At 39.2% G+C, this 18464-nt stretch overlaps 1 protein-coding gene across 1 annotated transcript; it reads right to left on the bottom strand.

Annotated features, from left to right (window-relative positions):
* Nucleotides 1–1921: 1921 nt before the first annotated feature.
* Nucleotides 1922–8473, bottom strand: cdkn2aipnl (CDKN2A interacting protein N-terminal like). Its single transcript, XM_060836834.1, has 3 exons — nucleotides 8178–8473; nucleotides 7412–7511; nucleotides 1922–2826 (listed from the first exon to the last, which is right to left on the bottom strand). The coding sequence occupies exons 1-3, from the start codon at nucleotides 8390–8392 to the stop codon at nucleotides 2818–2820; spliced, it is 324 nt and encodes a 107-aa protein (XP_060692817.1). The 5' UTR covers nucleotides 8393–8473; the 3' UTR covers nucleotides 1922–2817.
* Nucleotides 8474–18464: the final 9991 nt, after the last annotated feature.

Genomic DNA, 18464 nt, shown 5'->3' with positions numbered 1-18464 from the left:
AGTCTGGTAGCACAAGGTAGGAATCAGTGAAGGCAGTGGATTGGCTGGGAAGTGAATATATCCCAAACTAGGTTGACATTAGTAAATGTACAAATATTACAACCTTCTTACTGCAAAGAGTTAGGGAATGGAACAACAGAAGCAAGGTGTGTTGGCATCACCACTACAGAGGAACCTCGATTATCCAAAAATCGGATTATCTGAAGATGATTTCAAAGTCCCACTAAAACATCACATAAGAGCTAAGTGTATTTGATTTACTGAAGATATGAAATGCTGGCAAAAACAAAGAAACACAAGCAGCTCAAGCATCAGCAACTGGATATTTTTTAGGTAAGGTTTTACAGTAAATATGTATTTTATAGTATTCCCAGCACTTTACCAGGCTGTTCATTTTTTAAAAAAAGGCCAAGAACGTAAACACCCACACGCTGTAGGGCATCCGTCAGTCCTTCTATCCCAGAAACTGATACTGTAAATGGTCTTGTAATCATAGAAGCTGTTCGGGCCCTTGTTTAATGCTGGGACTTCATGGTAAGGGTTTAGTTCTTATTTAAATCTGTAATTTGCAGACTGCAAAGTTTAGTTTGTCTAAATGGCACTCATTAAAATTATAGATTTAAACTAATTCTCCAGTAGAGTACAGTGTTAGATCAGTATGCTTCCCCTGCTTAAGCTAAAATCGATTATCCGAATAATGAATTATCCAAACGAAATAGTGCTCACCCATCTCATTCAGATAATCAAGGTTGCTCTGTATTCAGAACTTGGCTTTACTGCACAGTTGAAATGCCCGAGGAAAATCAATTACAGAGGCTTGACAATTTTTTTTTAAAACCAGAAGACAGACTCTATTTAAATGTTAAATAGAATAATGGATTGTAGTAAATGATAACCCCATCAGAAAATACTAAAACTGAAATGAAAAAGACAAGACACATCGCCAAAAGATAAACAATTGTGATTAACAGATGATGCATGAAGTAATATGCTAAAAATCAAATATCTGGCATTAAGAACATAACACCAGTGATGAACTTTTCTACCAATTTTAAAAAGAATCAGAGTTGAAAAAATATATACAGAACAAGGAAGTCTCACTAAAAGAATACCCAAGAAGTTTCATACAGAGAAAGCAAATTGGTACAAATTGTAGGATCCTTCCACAACTAACAGAAATTTACGTGTACCTCCATCAATGTCATCTGCTGTATCCGTTGCATCTGATATGGTCTCCTCTACATTGGGGAGACAGGATGCCAGCTTGCAGACCGTTTCAGAGAACATCTCTGGGACACCCACATCAAGCAACCTCACCACCCTGTGGCTGAACACTTCGACTCCCCCTCCCATTCTGCCAAGGACATGTAGTTCTGGGCCGCCTCCTTTGCCAATTCTTTACCACCCGATGCCTGGAGGAAAACACCTTAATATTCCGAGATGATTCAATGAGATCCACACTGAGCAAATCAAAAACCTAACCCTTGGCGATCAATTTCTGAGAATCCATCAGTCAGACTGCTTAAATCAACACAACCTTATCTCTCATGTTTTCAATGACAGTTATTCAGACCAATATTTGAATGTAAGGTATATAATAAATGCAATTAAATTGACAGAATCTAATGTCAAAAATATTAATAGCATGAATTCCAAATCAATGAAAAATATACACTAAAAACATAATGAAGTCAATTTATTGCCTTGGGCAATTATATAATTATGTCCCTGCACATACTGTTAACAAAACCAGTGTAAAAGTGTTAAAACAGAAGTCAAAAGTAGATATTTTCTACATCAAAATGAATCAGATAACCATAGAAGATCAAAATTGAAATTATGACAAGGTATTAGTGTAAATCATTGATTCAAAAAGGGCATTGATCTACAGAATCAGTACCATAAAATAAATCCAAGATACTTTCAGTCATGAGGGTGTTTAATTGGACATCCAAGATTCTTAACATTTGAAATCTTAGGTTTCATCGTATCTTAAACCATAACAAATAATACATTGAGTTTCGGTCAAGAAAAGATACATCAGACCTTTATCACAAAGTAGAAATCCAATTGATACATCTTTAAAAATGAATATTTTCGCTATCAAACTGCTTCCCTCCCCCCAAAAAAATCCAAATATACACATTAGCAAGAACATGGAAATGGAAATCCAGAATAGGTCAGAAAATAACATGAAATGTATTGGCTTGTTTATGGTAGAATCAATTTCGTCTACAAACTAATTTAACAAGTAAGATCATAAATAGATGTTGGACCTTGCTCTAAAAGCCAAACAGCATCATACAATCTACTTTGAGATGCAAATGGAAAATATTAAAATATTCCTTTTCCAAACTCCAAACAGTTTTAAAAGAAAAACATTTCTTTCTCCTCCTGCAAAAGGCAGCATCATGTAATGATCAATTATTTAACTTTGACCCAGGAATAGAGAGTGTAACCTGGTTATCAATTTAGCTGATGCAGTCATACAGCAAACATTTAATGCCAACTCTAAAATCATTCAACATTTTGATCCTGGCTGATGATATTTTACAACGTTCCTTCCATTCTCTAAGCAGGTCTGTACCTAATTCCCACTTACAACTGTGTAAGAGAATTACACAAATCTTCCATAATCTTTACGGTTAATAAATGTAACCATATTAAAAGAATCTGGTAGGAGATTCAGATTAAAGATCTGCAATAAATTTGACTCTTTGGGTACAGCGATCTCCGTATATCTTCTCTGCAACACCTGGGGAAGCTTACAGTATAAACAGCAGTTCCATCAAAAGATCTCTGTCCTGGTGCAGTCTTTTACTTTCTCTGAAAAATAAAACAAGCTTGCATTTATATAATATATTTCATGATCATCTGAGATCTCAAAGTACTTTACAGGCAATTAATGTAATATAGTAAATCCAGCAGCCAATTTGTACACATCAAACTCTGATGAGCAATAATGCGATAATGACTAGACAATTTTTGTTGATGTTAAAGGATATTGGCTTCAAAACTGGGGGTATCTACCAATTCAAAATAGTGCCATGAGATCTTTTACATCCACCCTATAAAGGCACCTCTGTGAAGTGCTGGTCTCCACAATGTACTGAGGTGCCAACCCTGACTTCTGTATTTTAGGAGAGTAGACATAAATTAATGTACCACTTTTCCTCCACCTATCACACTTACTAGGGAGTAAAACAGCATTAAGTTCCACTGTGATAATGCTGTCACCTTGCACAGGTCATTCTGTTATAATGTTTTGTTAACACAAATTCACTATAACACAATTGACAAATTGGGGACACTGTTTCTAAAGTGTGATGTTTTAAAATGTGTACTGTATTGGTTATAATGCAATTCCAGCACCTTTAATTTAAATGTGATTTATTTATAATATGGGATTGCATGAGAACAGAACTACTGTGTAATAGTAGAACTGACTGTACTATCATTTGGTATTTGATTTCTCATGAGGTAATTCAACATCTAATACATTTGTGTTCACTTCAAGATGATCCACTAAATACTAAAAATCAAAGATCAAGATTTTTTAACTTTCTCAGAGTTTGCCTGTCATAACTCGATAGCAGAATGGATTTCATACTAGTTTATCATTCCCACAGCCTGTGGAACTTCCCATTTTATCTGATGATAATATGCTAACTCAACTAGATGATAAGGTAGATATTGTCTATGTCAAAACAATGTAAATGACTGAAGATCAAATTGAAAACATGTCAGGATTAGGTAACCATCACATGCATTCTCAATCATATTGGTTCAAAAAGTGCACAGATCTAAAATGATCGAATCCTCCACTTAGTTCATCGTTAATCACACACCATACAGTTTATTTATAGAATGCAACAAAAATCTTGTAATACATCCAAAATAGTTTCAGTCACAAGATTGTTTAATTCAGCATCCACGCCTTTAAATGTTGGCAATCTTAAACTTCATCACATTAAATCAAACAAGGCAACAAACATATTGCCTTCTGTCCAAGAACACAGACATATCAAGCATTTATCTGGTGGGAGGAACCTAACTGTTGAGAACTAGTGTTTTTAATACGAACCTTCCTCTAACCTTAAATTAAGTAATCAGTATTCATATTGACCACAACAGTGTTAGGAAATCAAAATCTAGTAGGTCAGCAAATAACATGAAATATGTTGGCTTTTTTATGGCTGAGGAGTCAATTTCACTGACAAACTATTTTGAGACAGCAAATCCTAAATAGATCTTTATATCCATTTAAAAGAGGCTGCATTTGTTGCTAATGCTGGAGCACATGCAAAATCATAGCAAACCATCTATGTGCCTATCAATCTTTGTCCAGCAACCTGGCAACTGCTTTGCATTTTCTTCCTCAAAACAAATAAATGAATTCATGCCAACAATAAGTTATCTGGATGTAGATTTGCTCACTGAGCTGGAAGATTCATTTTCAGACGTTTCGTCACCATACTATGTATCATCATCAGTGAGCCTCTAGATGAGGTACTGGTAATATGACATGCTTTCTATTTATGTGTTTAGGTTTCCTTGGGTTGGTGATGCCATTTCCTGTGGTGACACCATTTCCTGTTCTTTTTCTCAGAGGGTGGTAAATGGGATCCAAGTCAATTTGTTGATAGAGTTCCCACTGGAATGCTATGCTTCTAGGAATTCTCATGCATGTCTCTCTTGTTGTTAAATGTATTACCATTTCTAATTGGTTAATAAACCGTCTGCTGAATTACATTTTGTGTAACTTGTGTCATGTGATTTCAAGTTTAATTACAGAAAACCCAGAAGAGGTTTCAGTAAAACCATATCAGAGTATCATACTTATGTTGAGAGTGTAGTGCTGGAAAAGCACAGCGAGTTAGGCACCATTGAGGAGTAGGAGAATCGACATTTTGGGCATAAGCCCTTCATCAGGAATGGCAGCATCCGAGGAGCAGGACCTGCTGTGCTTTTCCAGCACCACATTCCTGTCTCTGATCTCCAGCATCTACAGTCCTCAGTTTCTCCTAGTATCATACTTGCGTCCTCTCTCCTGTCCTCACACTTGATTTAAAACTAAAGACATTGGATAACTAATTAATTGGCAAATTGTAGGTATAAGTCCATCAAAATATATCTATTTCAAATGTAACTATATATTAGAAAGCTAAAATGTTCAACAGATTGGTGTGAAACCCATTCCATTATGAACTGTCACAACAAAGTTCTAATGGACTGGAAAAGTCATGATTTGATCAGTTTTTTTAATATTACGTGGATTTTTGTAAAGTGAATAAAGAATAAATATATTGAGGATGTTAAATCTATTTCAAATGTCTAATATAAAGAACAATTGAATTTTTAAAGGAAAGCTCTAGGGAATACTCAATGAATGATCCCACATTTACACAGCTTTCAAAACAAAAGCTGAGCTATCCAACCTTTTTCACATTATTGCCCTAAATTTCATTTTTTTCTTAGGCAAAGGCCAACGTGCAAATCTCAAAGGTCAGGTTTGGCACAACAAACATGAACTTCCCCAAAAAAAATCAAAGCAATAAATGGATCATTTACATAAAAATAACAACGACCATTAAAAGTAACAAGCAGCACAGCTAAACAGTACTAAACACCGAAGGAGAATCAGAGACAGACTAGGCCCCAAGTCTTGATTACCAGAGAAACAGCTGGAGGCTGAGCTAAGGAGTTTAACTAACACTGACCTTGTATTTGCCTCTGGTGGTGAATGCACTGAGCTACCTGGAAGAGTTTTCTGCTTCTCCTGACCTGTTTTCTGGAGGGGAAAGTCGTGTGGATGTTCACTCCTAGTTTCAAGGGTTGACACACTCAGTCACTAATAGTAGATTTCATTCATTCCTGCACAGTCACGTGTGAACTTTTTACCACTGACAAGGAATGTGGGATTGTGAGAAACTAAGCTCACACACTTCAATAATTTCAGTCCGAGACAAAATCTGAATCAGTAGTGTCCTTTATTTTACTCTTGCAAGAGGGTGTGATGTCCACTGTCTACAAGGCAAGGGACACATACACTGATTTCAATAAATACTCGATATTTATATAATTTGGTTTCTATTTTTTTTATTTCATTGCTCCTCCCCTGTTTACATCTTCCACTTCCCTAAGACCGGCACCCATTACTCCTGTTTATCTCTTGCCTTATCCAGCCTTGTCTGTGACAAAATGCTTATTTCTGGCCTCACAAGGCCGTTTGACCTCATCCTACTGTGGGTCATTGTTAGGCATATCCTTTCCTTACCATTATCTACTCCCTCCATATGTGCCTCCCCTACCATACTGATCCTTAAGACCCTTTTAATTTGGAGTTTGTTCCTGTGTTTCTGTAAAAGTGGGAAACAGATGTTTATACCTACTGTTTGTACAGGTGTATCTAGCTTAACTGCCTCCCCTCACAGCATCTTATCTATTCGCCTGTAACATCTACCATTGTTTTGCAGTCACGTTTCATTCTTGCATACAATTTTAGCTAATACAAAAAATGATTATGTACTTCCTCCACATAGTTTCCATTCTTGTTGACTCAGCTCTTAGCTGAAACAATTACACACTGGTGTGAGTTCATTTCCTTTGTATAGGTAATTATGATTGCACAAGTAACACTACTTTACCTATATCCCACAGGATGGTTGCAAAGGGACCAAGTTATGTTTCTTTACTCCATTCTGTCAGAGAATCCAGCTAACCCTTTCGTAGTCTCTGGCTCCTCTTGGCCTCCAAAGCCTTTTCACGAACCTGACCCTTATATTCCTATATGGGTCAGCACCTACATGAGAGGGCAATGCCTTTAAAAACAAAAGACATCACTTACCTCCATGGTGCTCATTGTTCCATCAATCACAGACAGTTTCTCTCCTATATTTTCTGAAGATAAATTCACTAACTGCCAATAAGGAACAGCCTGTGATTGGAGGTGCAGTTTTTTGCAGATATGTCACTTCTATTTACCCATACTTTGAACATTTACACAACCGGTTCATAGCACATTTATTTGTGGACAATGGAACAGAGAAACTGAAGGGATATTTAGAGATATATAGAATTTATGAAGACCCTTAATAGTATGGATAAGGGGGAAATGTTAGCAGAGAGGTGTCAACAAACAGGAAGCACAGATTCAAATAGCTGACAGAAAGATCAGAGAGAAGTTGATGGGGGATGTTTACATCCAGGCGATGATGGGAATCTACATCTGTCTGTAAAAGTGGAATTAGTGAAACTCTTACATTTAATAAGAAATTCAGGATATGCACATGACGTACTGTAACAAGAGCTGGAAAGTGGAATTTGACAGATATTTTCTTGACTGGCACACACATTCTGGGCTGCAGATCTCCCTTCAGTGTTGTAAATTTATTTGCTTATTGTACAGTACCTGTTGCATTATTTCATCTCTCGTGGTGAAATGTGGTGCATCTTCCACATGTACGCCATCTGCCATATCCAAAACCTTTTCCATAAGCTGATTGCTGTAACTAAATCACATAACAAAACGTTATTCACAATAATCTAAAGGTGGTGTGGTGGGGGGGAGGTGGAGGAGAATATTGCATTTGAATTCTACTAAACCCACCCCCACCCCCATGCACAGCTGTAACTTTACAAATATTTTTGAAAATACAAACATACCTTATAGCATGCATGCCACTTGTTGCTGGCCTGTTTGAAACCTGAATGGAGTAAGAAAATCCTGTCCCTGACAGAGACATGACAAGGGAAATTTACCCACTGTCATATGTTCCTGCTGAATCTCTGTCTCAGTGATCCCATGAGGGAGGGGAACTGGGCTGTCTCTCAAACTCTTGGGCCTGACAATGATGAATAACCCCTAGGGACTGCTGGGGAAAAGGACAATAACCTGTCTCGTTTCGTAGGCGAAAGTGAGGACTCTAGATGCTGGAGATCAGAGACAAGATCAGAGTGGTACTAGAAAAGCACAGCAGGTCAGACAGCATCCGAGGAGCAGGAAAATCGACGTTTCGGGCAAAGGCCCTTCATCTGAAAAGCGCCTGGTCTGGCTGGGGAGCACTCCAAGCGGCCTCGCTGCTGACGGAGACCTCCGGAGGGTCTACCTTCCCTCCCCCACCACCAAGATGCTCCGGCGTCTAGCTGGGCCCTGCCCCCTCCACACACACACTCACCGACAGCCCATGAAGACATGGTTGGACCAGACCATGGAAAGCGCGACCAGGTAATCCAGGCGGTCCCGCGGGTAATCGGACAGGTTCCGCACCAGGAAGCTCCTTCGCGCCGTCCAGTGTTTGTCGCTTTCAGACAGGCCGCGCAGCCGCTCCAGGCTGTGATCCGCCATCTCCCGGTTCCTCTTGAGAAAGTCATCGAGCACAGAATCCTCCATCTTCCCGACAGGCCACAGGGCACGACTCCCGGCAGACACTGCGAGCGGACGGCTTGCGGCGGGGGGACGGCGGAGCCGCAGTGGGGGTGGAGGGGCGGAGCCGCCGTGGGGGTGGAGCCGCCGTGGGGGTGGAGGGGCGGAGCCGCCGTGGGGGTGGAGGGGCGGGGCCGCAGTGGGCAGGGGCTTGGTGGGAGGACAGACAACGCTGGGGTGGGACCTCTCTGTGAGTCGGGTGGGACAATGGGCGGGGTGGGGCATGGTAGGGAAGGGGCGTGGCCGATGTAGACGCGAGGCTAGTGTTGGCCCCGCCTTTCGGGGCAGAGTGTGGAACAGAGGTGACTGAGCAGCCTCCGAGTACCTCACTATTTTCACTAATTTAAAAATACCTTCACCTAAGGAAAGAACAGCGCTTAGAAAGTTTGTGATTTCAAATAGACCTCTTGGACTATAATCTGGTATCATGTGACTTCTGACCTTGTCCCACCCAGGTCCTGCAGACATCATTAAAAATAGCCAACCATGCAAATAATTTGTCTCTAATTACATGATTTTTTTTGAGCTGACAGTATCTTATATGGAAGCTTTCTCTTTGAACGTTTCTTTCGAAGGCTACATCCATAAAAACGTTTATCCCTTTACTATTTCATCGATTTAAAAATTGATTTTCTGGTTAGAGGAGACTGCTGCAAGGGGACATTTGCCAGAATAGTTCCAGAAATGAGAAGTTTAATCCAGAAGTTTGGATTGGAGAAATGGGTTTTCCCCTTTGGAAAAGAAGGAAGATTTAAAGGGGACTTGAGGGACAACCTTTTCATACAGAGGGTATTTTGTGTATGGGATAAACTGCCTGGGGAATTGGTAGACAGAGGTACAGCTGCAACATTCAAGAGACATTTGGGCAGGTATGTGACTAGGAAAGGTTTAGAGGGATATTAGCCAAACGCAGGCGAGTGGAACTAAGTTAGTTTTGGAAATATGGACATGTTGGACCAAAGGGTCTGTTACACTGGATGACTATGATTCTAAAATGTTGAAGCATGGATTAATAGAAATATCCAAGATTATGACTTAAATAAAGTGGATAAAGAAAAGCTGTTCCAATTAGCAGATGATACAATGACCAAGGGATAGTCACAGACCTGTAAAATCACCAGAGCCTGAAAGGAGGCTGCTTGTCATTAAAATACCCACTTTAATTTTGAGTATTGTTAATTCTCAATAGGTATGTGAGAAATGTAAAGAAGAGCTTTTCTGTATAGTAAATGGTAATGACCTGGAACTTGCCATCTATTGTGCTGGAAGCAGGGTAGATGAATAATTTCAAAAGGAAATTGTATAGGCACTTGTGTAATCAGGTAAAAAACAATGACTGCAAATGCTGGAAACCAAATTCTGGATTAATGGTGCTGGAAGAGCACAGCAGTTCAGGCAGCATCCAAGGAGCAGCGAAATCGACATTTCGGGCAAAGGTAAAGTTAACTTAAGCAAGTAAATAGTTTAGAGAAAATAATGGCATTAAAGACTGACAAATTCCCTCATCCTGACTGTTTCCATGCTCGGATTTTAAAGGAGCTAGTTGAAGAAACTGCAACTGCATTTTCAGGAATTGTCCTTCCAGATTGAAAATTTGCAATTGTATTATTTAAGAAAGATTATACTTTAAAAAAGCCAGGAAATTATGAAGGACTGATGAAGGGCTTTTGCTCGAAACGTCGATTTCGCTGCTCCTTGGATGCTGCCTAAACTGCTATGCTCTTCCAGCACCACTAATCCAGAACTTGTGTAATCAACTTACAGGGCTTTGAAGATTCAGTGATGAAATGGGACTGGTTGGATAATCAGTGGAATTCAGCATAGACTCTATGGGTTGAATGGTTTTATGACATAAGGCCAAAGTGTTGTTGTTGATGGTACTCTTGCACACTGTCTGATCAGATAGACCTGTTAGGGAAGACCAGCTGAAGTTGTGTTCATCAAACACTTAACTGTCCAGAATTAGACTTTTAGGGCTCTGAAGGTGGAAATCTCATTCCTTGAGATCTACTGACCATCAGCATGTGGTGGTTGTTGCCAGTAACGTAGCTAGCAAATTGTTGGATTGATGAAGGAACCACACCACAGCTGAGTGAGTGGAATGGGATGTGGGGAGTTACAGACTGGGTAGGAGGGAGTAGTGCCTCAGAAGATGATGCCACATTCTTTGATCAGGTACTGAGTATTTTTTTGATGGAAGGTCACTATCCTCCTGAAGCCAACAACCAAATCTGACAGAGCTTACTTAACATGTTAGTACTAGCAGTGGTGGGATGATGTCCTTTTGTGGCATTACTTGTCCTTCTAAAGCCCTCATATGTTTGCACTGGAAGATTTTCAACAAGCCTTCAGTCTCTGGACTTAATCAAGCAAAGGTGATTGGGAGCACTGTCCCTTCCCAGCACCGTCCCATCAATTAAATTGTCTCCACTTCCAAACACACAAACAGGAAGGCTATCTATACTCTGCCAATATTCTGCACAATGGCTCTAAGTAAATTAAATTATTCAATTCACATTGTCTGTTTATTTGGCTCAAATTTCTCTAAATCTTCAGCCAAGATGTCTTAAATTACAGATTCCAAATACTTCTCCAGAACAGATGTTGGACTAATAAGTCTATAATTTCCTGGCTTTTTTTTATTATAATCTTTCTTAAATAATAAAACTACAATTACAAATTTTCAATCTGAAAGGACAATTCCTGAAAATGCATTTGTAATTTCTTCAACTAGCTCCTTTAAAATCCGAGCATGGAAACAGTCAGGATGAGGGAATTTGTCGGTCTTTAACGCCATTATTTTCTCTAAACTATTTACTTGCTTAAGTTAACTTTACTTTGCAGTTGTTACTTCATTATTAATTTCCCCTGAATGTTTATTTATCTTTCTTCTCTACTTTGAAATAAATTTCAGTCATTTTTCAAGTCTGCAATTTCTTCACTTTCAATATTAGCCACATCTGTTTTTTTAAGGTACCTTAGTCACCCTTTCTCTTTTGATATGATTGCAAAAACATTTTCTCCAAACTTTGGATATGCCATGCAAGATTCTTTTCCCATTCTCCTTTGGCATTCTCCTCTATTCTGCATTCTGTTCTATTACCCTGAAGTACTTACGTAAGGAATGACTTTTCTGGTTAGCATGCAAAACAATACTTTTCACTGTATCTCAGTATATGTGACAATAATAAATCAAATCAAACCAAAAGTGTTGGAAATTTTTACAGTGATCACTGTAGGACTGAGCTATATTTTCAATAATTTTGACAACTCAGCAAGTGGGGGATATTGTTATTTTAATTGTGGTTAGTTGTAAAACACTTTCTGTAAGAAAGAATAGCCATCTAGCCTTGGTCAAAAGTTGTGGCATTATCGTTGTTTTCGTGGCTCAGGCTAATGTAAACTTAGGCTAACAAATGTGAAAATGCTTTGAGCTAAAACACACTTTTATTCAGATACACAACTATAGTTTAAATTGATTTAGTTTTGTAACTTAAAATATGTAACAAATCTTTTAGAGATTAAAAGAAGCCAGGATGGTATTTTGAAGTAATTTCTGTTGAATTTTTAGGTATAGTAGTTAGTTGGAGTCATACATGGTTCCAATAATTAAAGAATATTAATAAATTTTGGAAAACACTTTAATGTATCATTTCGAATATTTGAGATAGTGGTGGTGGTGAAGGGTTGTTTTTCAGACTGGAGGCTTGCGACCAGTGGAGTACCACAAGGATCGGTGTTGGGTCCTCTACTTTTTGTCATTTACATAAATGATTTGGATGCGAGCATAAGATGTACAGTTGGTAAGTTTGCAAATGACACCAAAATTGGAGGTGTCATGGACAGCGAAGAGGGTTACCTCAGATTACAACAGGATCTTGACCAAATGGGCCAATGGGCTGAGAAGTGGCAGATGGAGTTTAATTCAGATAAATGTGAGGTGCTGCATTTGGGAAGGCAAATATTAGCAGGACTTACACACTTAATGGTAAGGTCCTAGGGAATGTTGCTGAACAAAGAGACCTTCGAGTGCAGGTTCATAGCTCCTTGAAAGTGGAGTCGCAGGTAGATAGGATAGTGAAGAAGGCATTTGGTATGCTTTCTTTTATTGGTCAGAGTATTGAGTACAGGAGTTGGGTCATCATGTTACAGCTGTACAAGACATTGGTTCGGCCACTGTTGGATTATTGCATGAAATTCTGGTCTCATTCCTATCAGAAAGAAATTGTGAAAGGGTTCAGAAAGGATTTACAAGGATGTTGCCAGGGTTGGAGGATTTGAGCTATAGAGAGAAGCTGAACAGGCTGGGGCTGTTTTCCCTGGAGCATCGCAGGCTGAGGGGTGGCCTTATAGAGGTTTTCAAAATTATGAGGGGCATGAATAGGGTAAATAGGGAAAGTCTTTTCCCTGGGGTCAGGGAATCCAGAACTAGAGGGCTTAGGTTTAGGGTGAGTGGAGAAAGATATAAAAGACACCTAAGGGGCAATGTTTTCACACAGAGGGTGATACGTGTATGGAATGAGCTGCCTTAGGAAGTGGTGGAGGCTGGTACAATTGCAACATTTAAGAGGCATTTGGATGGGTATATTAATAGGAAGGGTTTGGAGGAATATGGGCCGGGTGCTGGCAGGAGGGACTAGATTGGGTTGGGATATCTGGTCGGCATGGACGGGTTGGACCAAAGGGTCTGTTTCCATGCTGTACATTTCTATGACTCTATTAGTTGGCCATTCAGTCTTCCAAGCTGACTACGCTATTCATTATGATTGTGGCTGATCATCAAATTCAGTACACTGTTCCTGCGTTACCTCCATATCCTATTATCCCTTTAGCCTCAAGTGCTATATCCAACTCTTCCTTGAAATTAAAGTGTTTTGACTTTGCTTGCTTTCTGTGGAATCGAGTTCCATTGGCTCACCACTCTGTAGGTGAAGAAATTTCTCCTCAAACCTAAATGATTTACCCCATATCCTTAGACTGTGACCCCGGATTCTGGACTCCCTACCATTGAAACATCATTCCTACATCTACGCTGTCTTCTCCTCTTAACATTTTATGGGTTTCTGTGACAATGCCCCTCAATTTTCTGAACTCCAGCAAATATAGTCCTTCTCTACACTCTCTCTATAGCAAGAACTTCCTTCCTCAGATAAAGAGACCAAAATGGCACACAGTATTTCAGGTATGCCCTCACTAATTGCAACAAGACACTCCTGTACTGGGATCCTCTTGCTATGAAGGCCAACATACCATTTGCTTGCTTTATAACCTGCTACGTCTGCATGCTTATCTCTACCAATAGTATAAGAGGACACTAAGGTCTCAATGCACATTACCTCTTTCAATTTATAGCCGTTTGATGATCTGCCTTCCTGTTTTACAACTAAAATGGATAACCTCACATTTATCCACAACATACTGTATCTTCCATGCATTTGCCCACTCACTCCGTTTGTCCAAATCATACTGAAGCATCTCTGCATTCCACTCATAGCTCACCTTCCACCCAACTTTGTGTTACCTTACACATCTGGAGATATTACATTTGGTAAAGATTGGCATGAAGGACTCTTGCAACACAGTGGTAGTCTTCTGAAATCCCATTTGTAACAGAGGTGTATTATAACATGGTCTGAAGAGGTTGATTAATAAATGTTTAAGGGCTCTTGTTGCAGTGGTCATGTTCCTCCCTCTAAATTAGGAGGCCTGGGGTCAAGTCCCACCTGCTCCAGGTGGATATTTAACATTGTGAAACTGAAATAGGTAAAGCATCAGATGTTTAATCTGAGGGTCTTGGATTTTGATTCCTGACTGGGTGCTGAACAAAACAAGCGTCCACACACTGATCCCTAGCGAACACTCTTTCAACTCATCTCAAATCTGAGAACTGCCCATCTATACCTATCTTCAGCTTCCTATCCTTTAGCCAACTTCTAGTCCATGCTGCCAAGACCCAACAATCCCAAACAATATTAATTTGCTAACCAACCTGCTGTGTGGCACTGTATTAAATGCTTTCTGAACATACAAATACACAACATCCATAACACTACCTTCATCCACTGCCTGTATCACCTCAAAGAACTCAGTTAAATGTGTCAGAAATGACCTGCCCTTAACAAAGCCATGCTGATGGTCTAGTATGTTTACTTTATTCTACGTCATAGCCTCCATCAGTGTTCCCATTATTGATGTCGAGTTGACAGCTCTGTAATTTCCTGGGCTGCTCTTTGCGTCTTGCTTAAACAACAGTTTCACATTTGCAATGCTCCAGTCCCCTGGGACTACTCCTATGTTCAGAAATGCCTGGGAAATTTCTATCAAAGGCTCCACAATCTGCTCCCTTCCCTCTTTTGGCAATCTAGGATGTATCCCATCTGGGGCTGGTTACTTCTCTACCTGGAGTGCTGCCAGCCTTTTTAGCACCTCTTCTTTATCTATCACTACTGTTATTGTCCAGGCCAGACCCCTCAAAGAAAGCCCAGACCCAACTTTGCTAGTTGTTTTAACCAGGTGTAAAGCAGATATTCCAGGAGAGATGCAGCTGGTCAAATCACTTAGTTTTAAAATTACCAGAATTTATTTACAAGATTACAAATGAAACACAAACAAAAGAGAACAGAATACCAAATAACCTAACCTATCCAAAAACCCAATAAATTATACCAACTTAATGATACTGTTCCCAATGCTTGCAACAATCCCCATGGCACAAAAGATAAAATCAAACACAGGGCCTTACAGGAGAGATGCCAGAGAGAGGGAAAGTCAGCATAGACCTGCTTCTCTTGGGTCCAACAACTTCACATCACCTGCCTGACTGCTCTCAATGAATATTCAGACTGCCCAAAAACCAAATTAAACCAGAGAAAAGTTGAGCTGGGAGAACTGGCCACTCCCCTTTCATTGGACAGGTATTATTTTTTAAAACCTGAAAGCCTTTTGGCTGAGGCAGTATCTGTTAGCTATTACAAAACTGGTCATAAAACACTTCAAACTTAGACTTTTTGGAGACTGTGTCTTTTATGACCATTCTGAAAAAAAAAGCCAAGGACAACATAATCTTGTTAAAGGAGCAGCCTCATCACATTATACTGCTCAGTTGGTCAACACCCACATTTTCAATGAGGCCATTGTCACCATCCTCTAATTTGATAAAAAGCTGAAGCAAAGTACTCATTTAATATCCTCTACAATATGCTTTTCTTCAGTGAACAATATACTCTGCTTGTTTTTTATGGTCTCCACTCTATAATTTGCTAATCTTTCACAATTAGTATATTTGAAGAATATGATGGTCTGTTTTAGTGCAGCCTGCCATCTTTTCCTTATGCTTCCTCTTAGCTTTCCTTATTCCAGCCTTAACCGCCTCCCTGCATCCTTGGAGAGGGATATTGTGGTGTCCACCAACACCCTCAAGGCATTTGAAGAGAAGTAGGCACTGTGGGGGCTGAAGTGAATCATCATCCAGTGCAATTCCATTTTGATTTCACCTCTTCCTCTCATTCTACCTTTCCTTCCCTTTTGCTCTAGCTCTGTCCTGCATCATAAGTGCTTGTAATTTGTTAATTGCTTTTCAGTCAGACAGTAATTTGGTGGTGGAGATCAAAAAAAAAGAAAAATTGGCAAGAAAAGCTCTTAAGGTGCATTGCTAGTGTCCCTACCTCTAGGTCAGAAAGCCTGGATTCAAGTCCACTGCTACAGAGGTGTGTCATAACTATATGAGTAGGTTGTTAAATTATCTAAAAGGTTAGCAGGTTGGTACAGACAAACTGTTACGAAAGGGGTGATTTTACAAAATGATAAGCATGTCAAGGAATGAGTCAGGTGAGAATAGGAAATAACATCAGTAAGGTGCTTATCGCTTTTGAAGAAACAAATTAGAAATTAGACAAGCACAGTTTAACTAAGCTGAGACTGATCGTGTGCTATCCATGCATTTACAAGCCAATTATAGTTCTCAATCTTTCTGATCATACACAGGTGGCACTGGCTTGGAAGAGCTCATGGCAGTGATTCACAATGGTTTGGAGTACAAGAAAGGAAAACCAAAGATAGGACATACAAAGAGAGAAATAATGTAAACTTTCAAGTTAAAGATAATGGTTAGAGATGGTTATGTTTGAAACAATGTAGAGTTGGTGTTGCAGTGTGTGAAAAAAGAACTGGGAAAATCTTGTCTGTGGGTAGATTAAGTTCTACTTGTATATTTTATTATGGTGTCCTGTTGATTCTGTGTGTTTGCAAGCCAGGGTCCAACATCTATGTTACTAAGTTATTTATAATATGGATGTTGAAGTGTTAAAAGAAACAGTTACACAGTTGCTCATCTGGAAAAGAGAGAGAGATCGGGAGCCCTCTAGGGTGTTAGTGAGCAATGGCACTCACGATCGTGTGGCTTTAATTGTAAGCTTGGATTGTTTTGTAAGTGAACACTCAAAGATTCCATTTTGAATCCCCTGACAGGTTTAATTTTTTTTTATTTCATGGTATTTCTTCTGAAAATTCAATTTTCTTTTTCATGAACTTTTATTATCTTACACAATGAGGAAGATGCAGATGGTAAGTCTTTGAGATCTTAAACTGTTCTGCAAACAATTGTAAATGACATTATAATTGTGGGTCATGCTTAACGTGCCTCTCAGTACTAACTGTTTCTGACATTAACCATATTATACAATTTTTGCCCTCTATTTTCTCCACCATTATTATGTATACATTTGTGTCTATTTATTTGTATTTGTGCATTTATCATTATCCCATCTCTTTCTAGTCTCTAGACTTAAATATTCAGACAATCTGTGAGCTGGATGCAGAGATGCTTAAGTATAATTCGGTCAAGCCGAGTGAGTGGTCAAATGCACAGCAGATGAAATACGATGTGGATAAATGTGAAGTTATCCACTTGGTAGCAAAAACAGGAAGGCAGACAATGAGTGTAATTGTGATATTTTTAGAAAAAAAAATGTGCAACAAGAACTGGGTGTCCTTGTACACCTGTTGCTGAAAGTAAGCTTGCAGGTGTTGCAAATAGTGAAGAAGGAAAATGTTACTGGCCTTAACATTTAAGAGGATTTGAGTACAGGAATAGAGATGTCTTGCTGCAATTATGTAGTGCCTTGGTAAACCATACATGGAGTATTGTGTATAGAACCACAGCTTAAGAATATTGGTAGGCCATTTAAGATTGAAGTGAGCAGAATTTTTTTCATCAAGGGAATGGTGAGCCTGTAGCTCTTGACAAAAAACCCATAGAGTCGAGAGTGTGGTGTTGGAAAAGCACAGCAGGTCAGGCAGCATCTGAGGAGCAGGCGAATCAACGTTTCGGGCAAAAGTCCTTCATCACTCATTCCTGATGATGGGCTTTTGCCTGAAACGTCAATCCTCCTGCTCCTCAGATGCTGCCTTATCTGTGCTTTTCCATCACCACACTCTCAACTCTGATTTCCAGCATCTGCAGTCCTCACTTTCACCTGAAAACCCCATAGAGCCAAGGTGTCTAACATTCTCCTCCACTGCTTGAAGAAGACCACAGAGTAGGTACAACATAAAATGGATTCTTGTAACTTTTGAAAAACTGTAACACCGTCCTTCTCAGTCCTTGGTTTAAAGCAATATATTTTCTCATTTTTAAGTTCATTGTCCAAAAAACCTGATCTTCACATGCCCCTGTGCTTAGAAGAGATGAAGCAGCATTTCAAAAAAGCATTTCATCACAAGATATATGATCCATAGACAACAAATAATATGAAACTTCTATCATTCATTCCAATATCATATTAATCTTGTACAAATTTATATTTTTAAAAATTCATTTCATTTTTACAAATTAAAAGTTTTACATGCTTATCTTGACATAATTTTTACGTTCTGCACAATATTTTGTTTGCAATCACATTATCTTTGCCAGTAATGTGTACAATCTTATCCTTCAATGGTTGCATCAGTAAACTCCATTGAAACAATACTGCATTTCAGCTTTTAAACTTTTTAATGAACCCATGCAGATTATGGTCAGTGTTGAGCAATGTTTCCCTGT

The sequence above is a fragment of the Hemiscyllium ocellatum genome, chromosome 16 (assembly GCF_020745735.1).
Source record: "Hemiscyllium ocellatum isolate sHemOce1 chromosome 16, sHemOce1.pat.X.cur, whole genome shotgun sequence".
NCBI classification, from domain to species: domain Eukaryota; kingdom Metazoa; phylum Chordata; class Chondrichthyes; order Orectolobiformes; family Hemiscylliidae; genus Hemiscyllium; species Hemiscyllium ocellatum.
The sequence above is the reverse complement of the archived record's forward strand: the minus strand, read 5'-3'. Positions and strand labels throughout refer to the sequence as shown.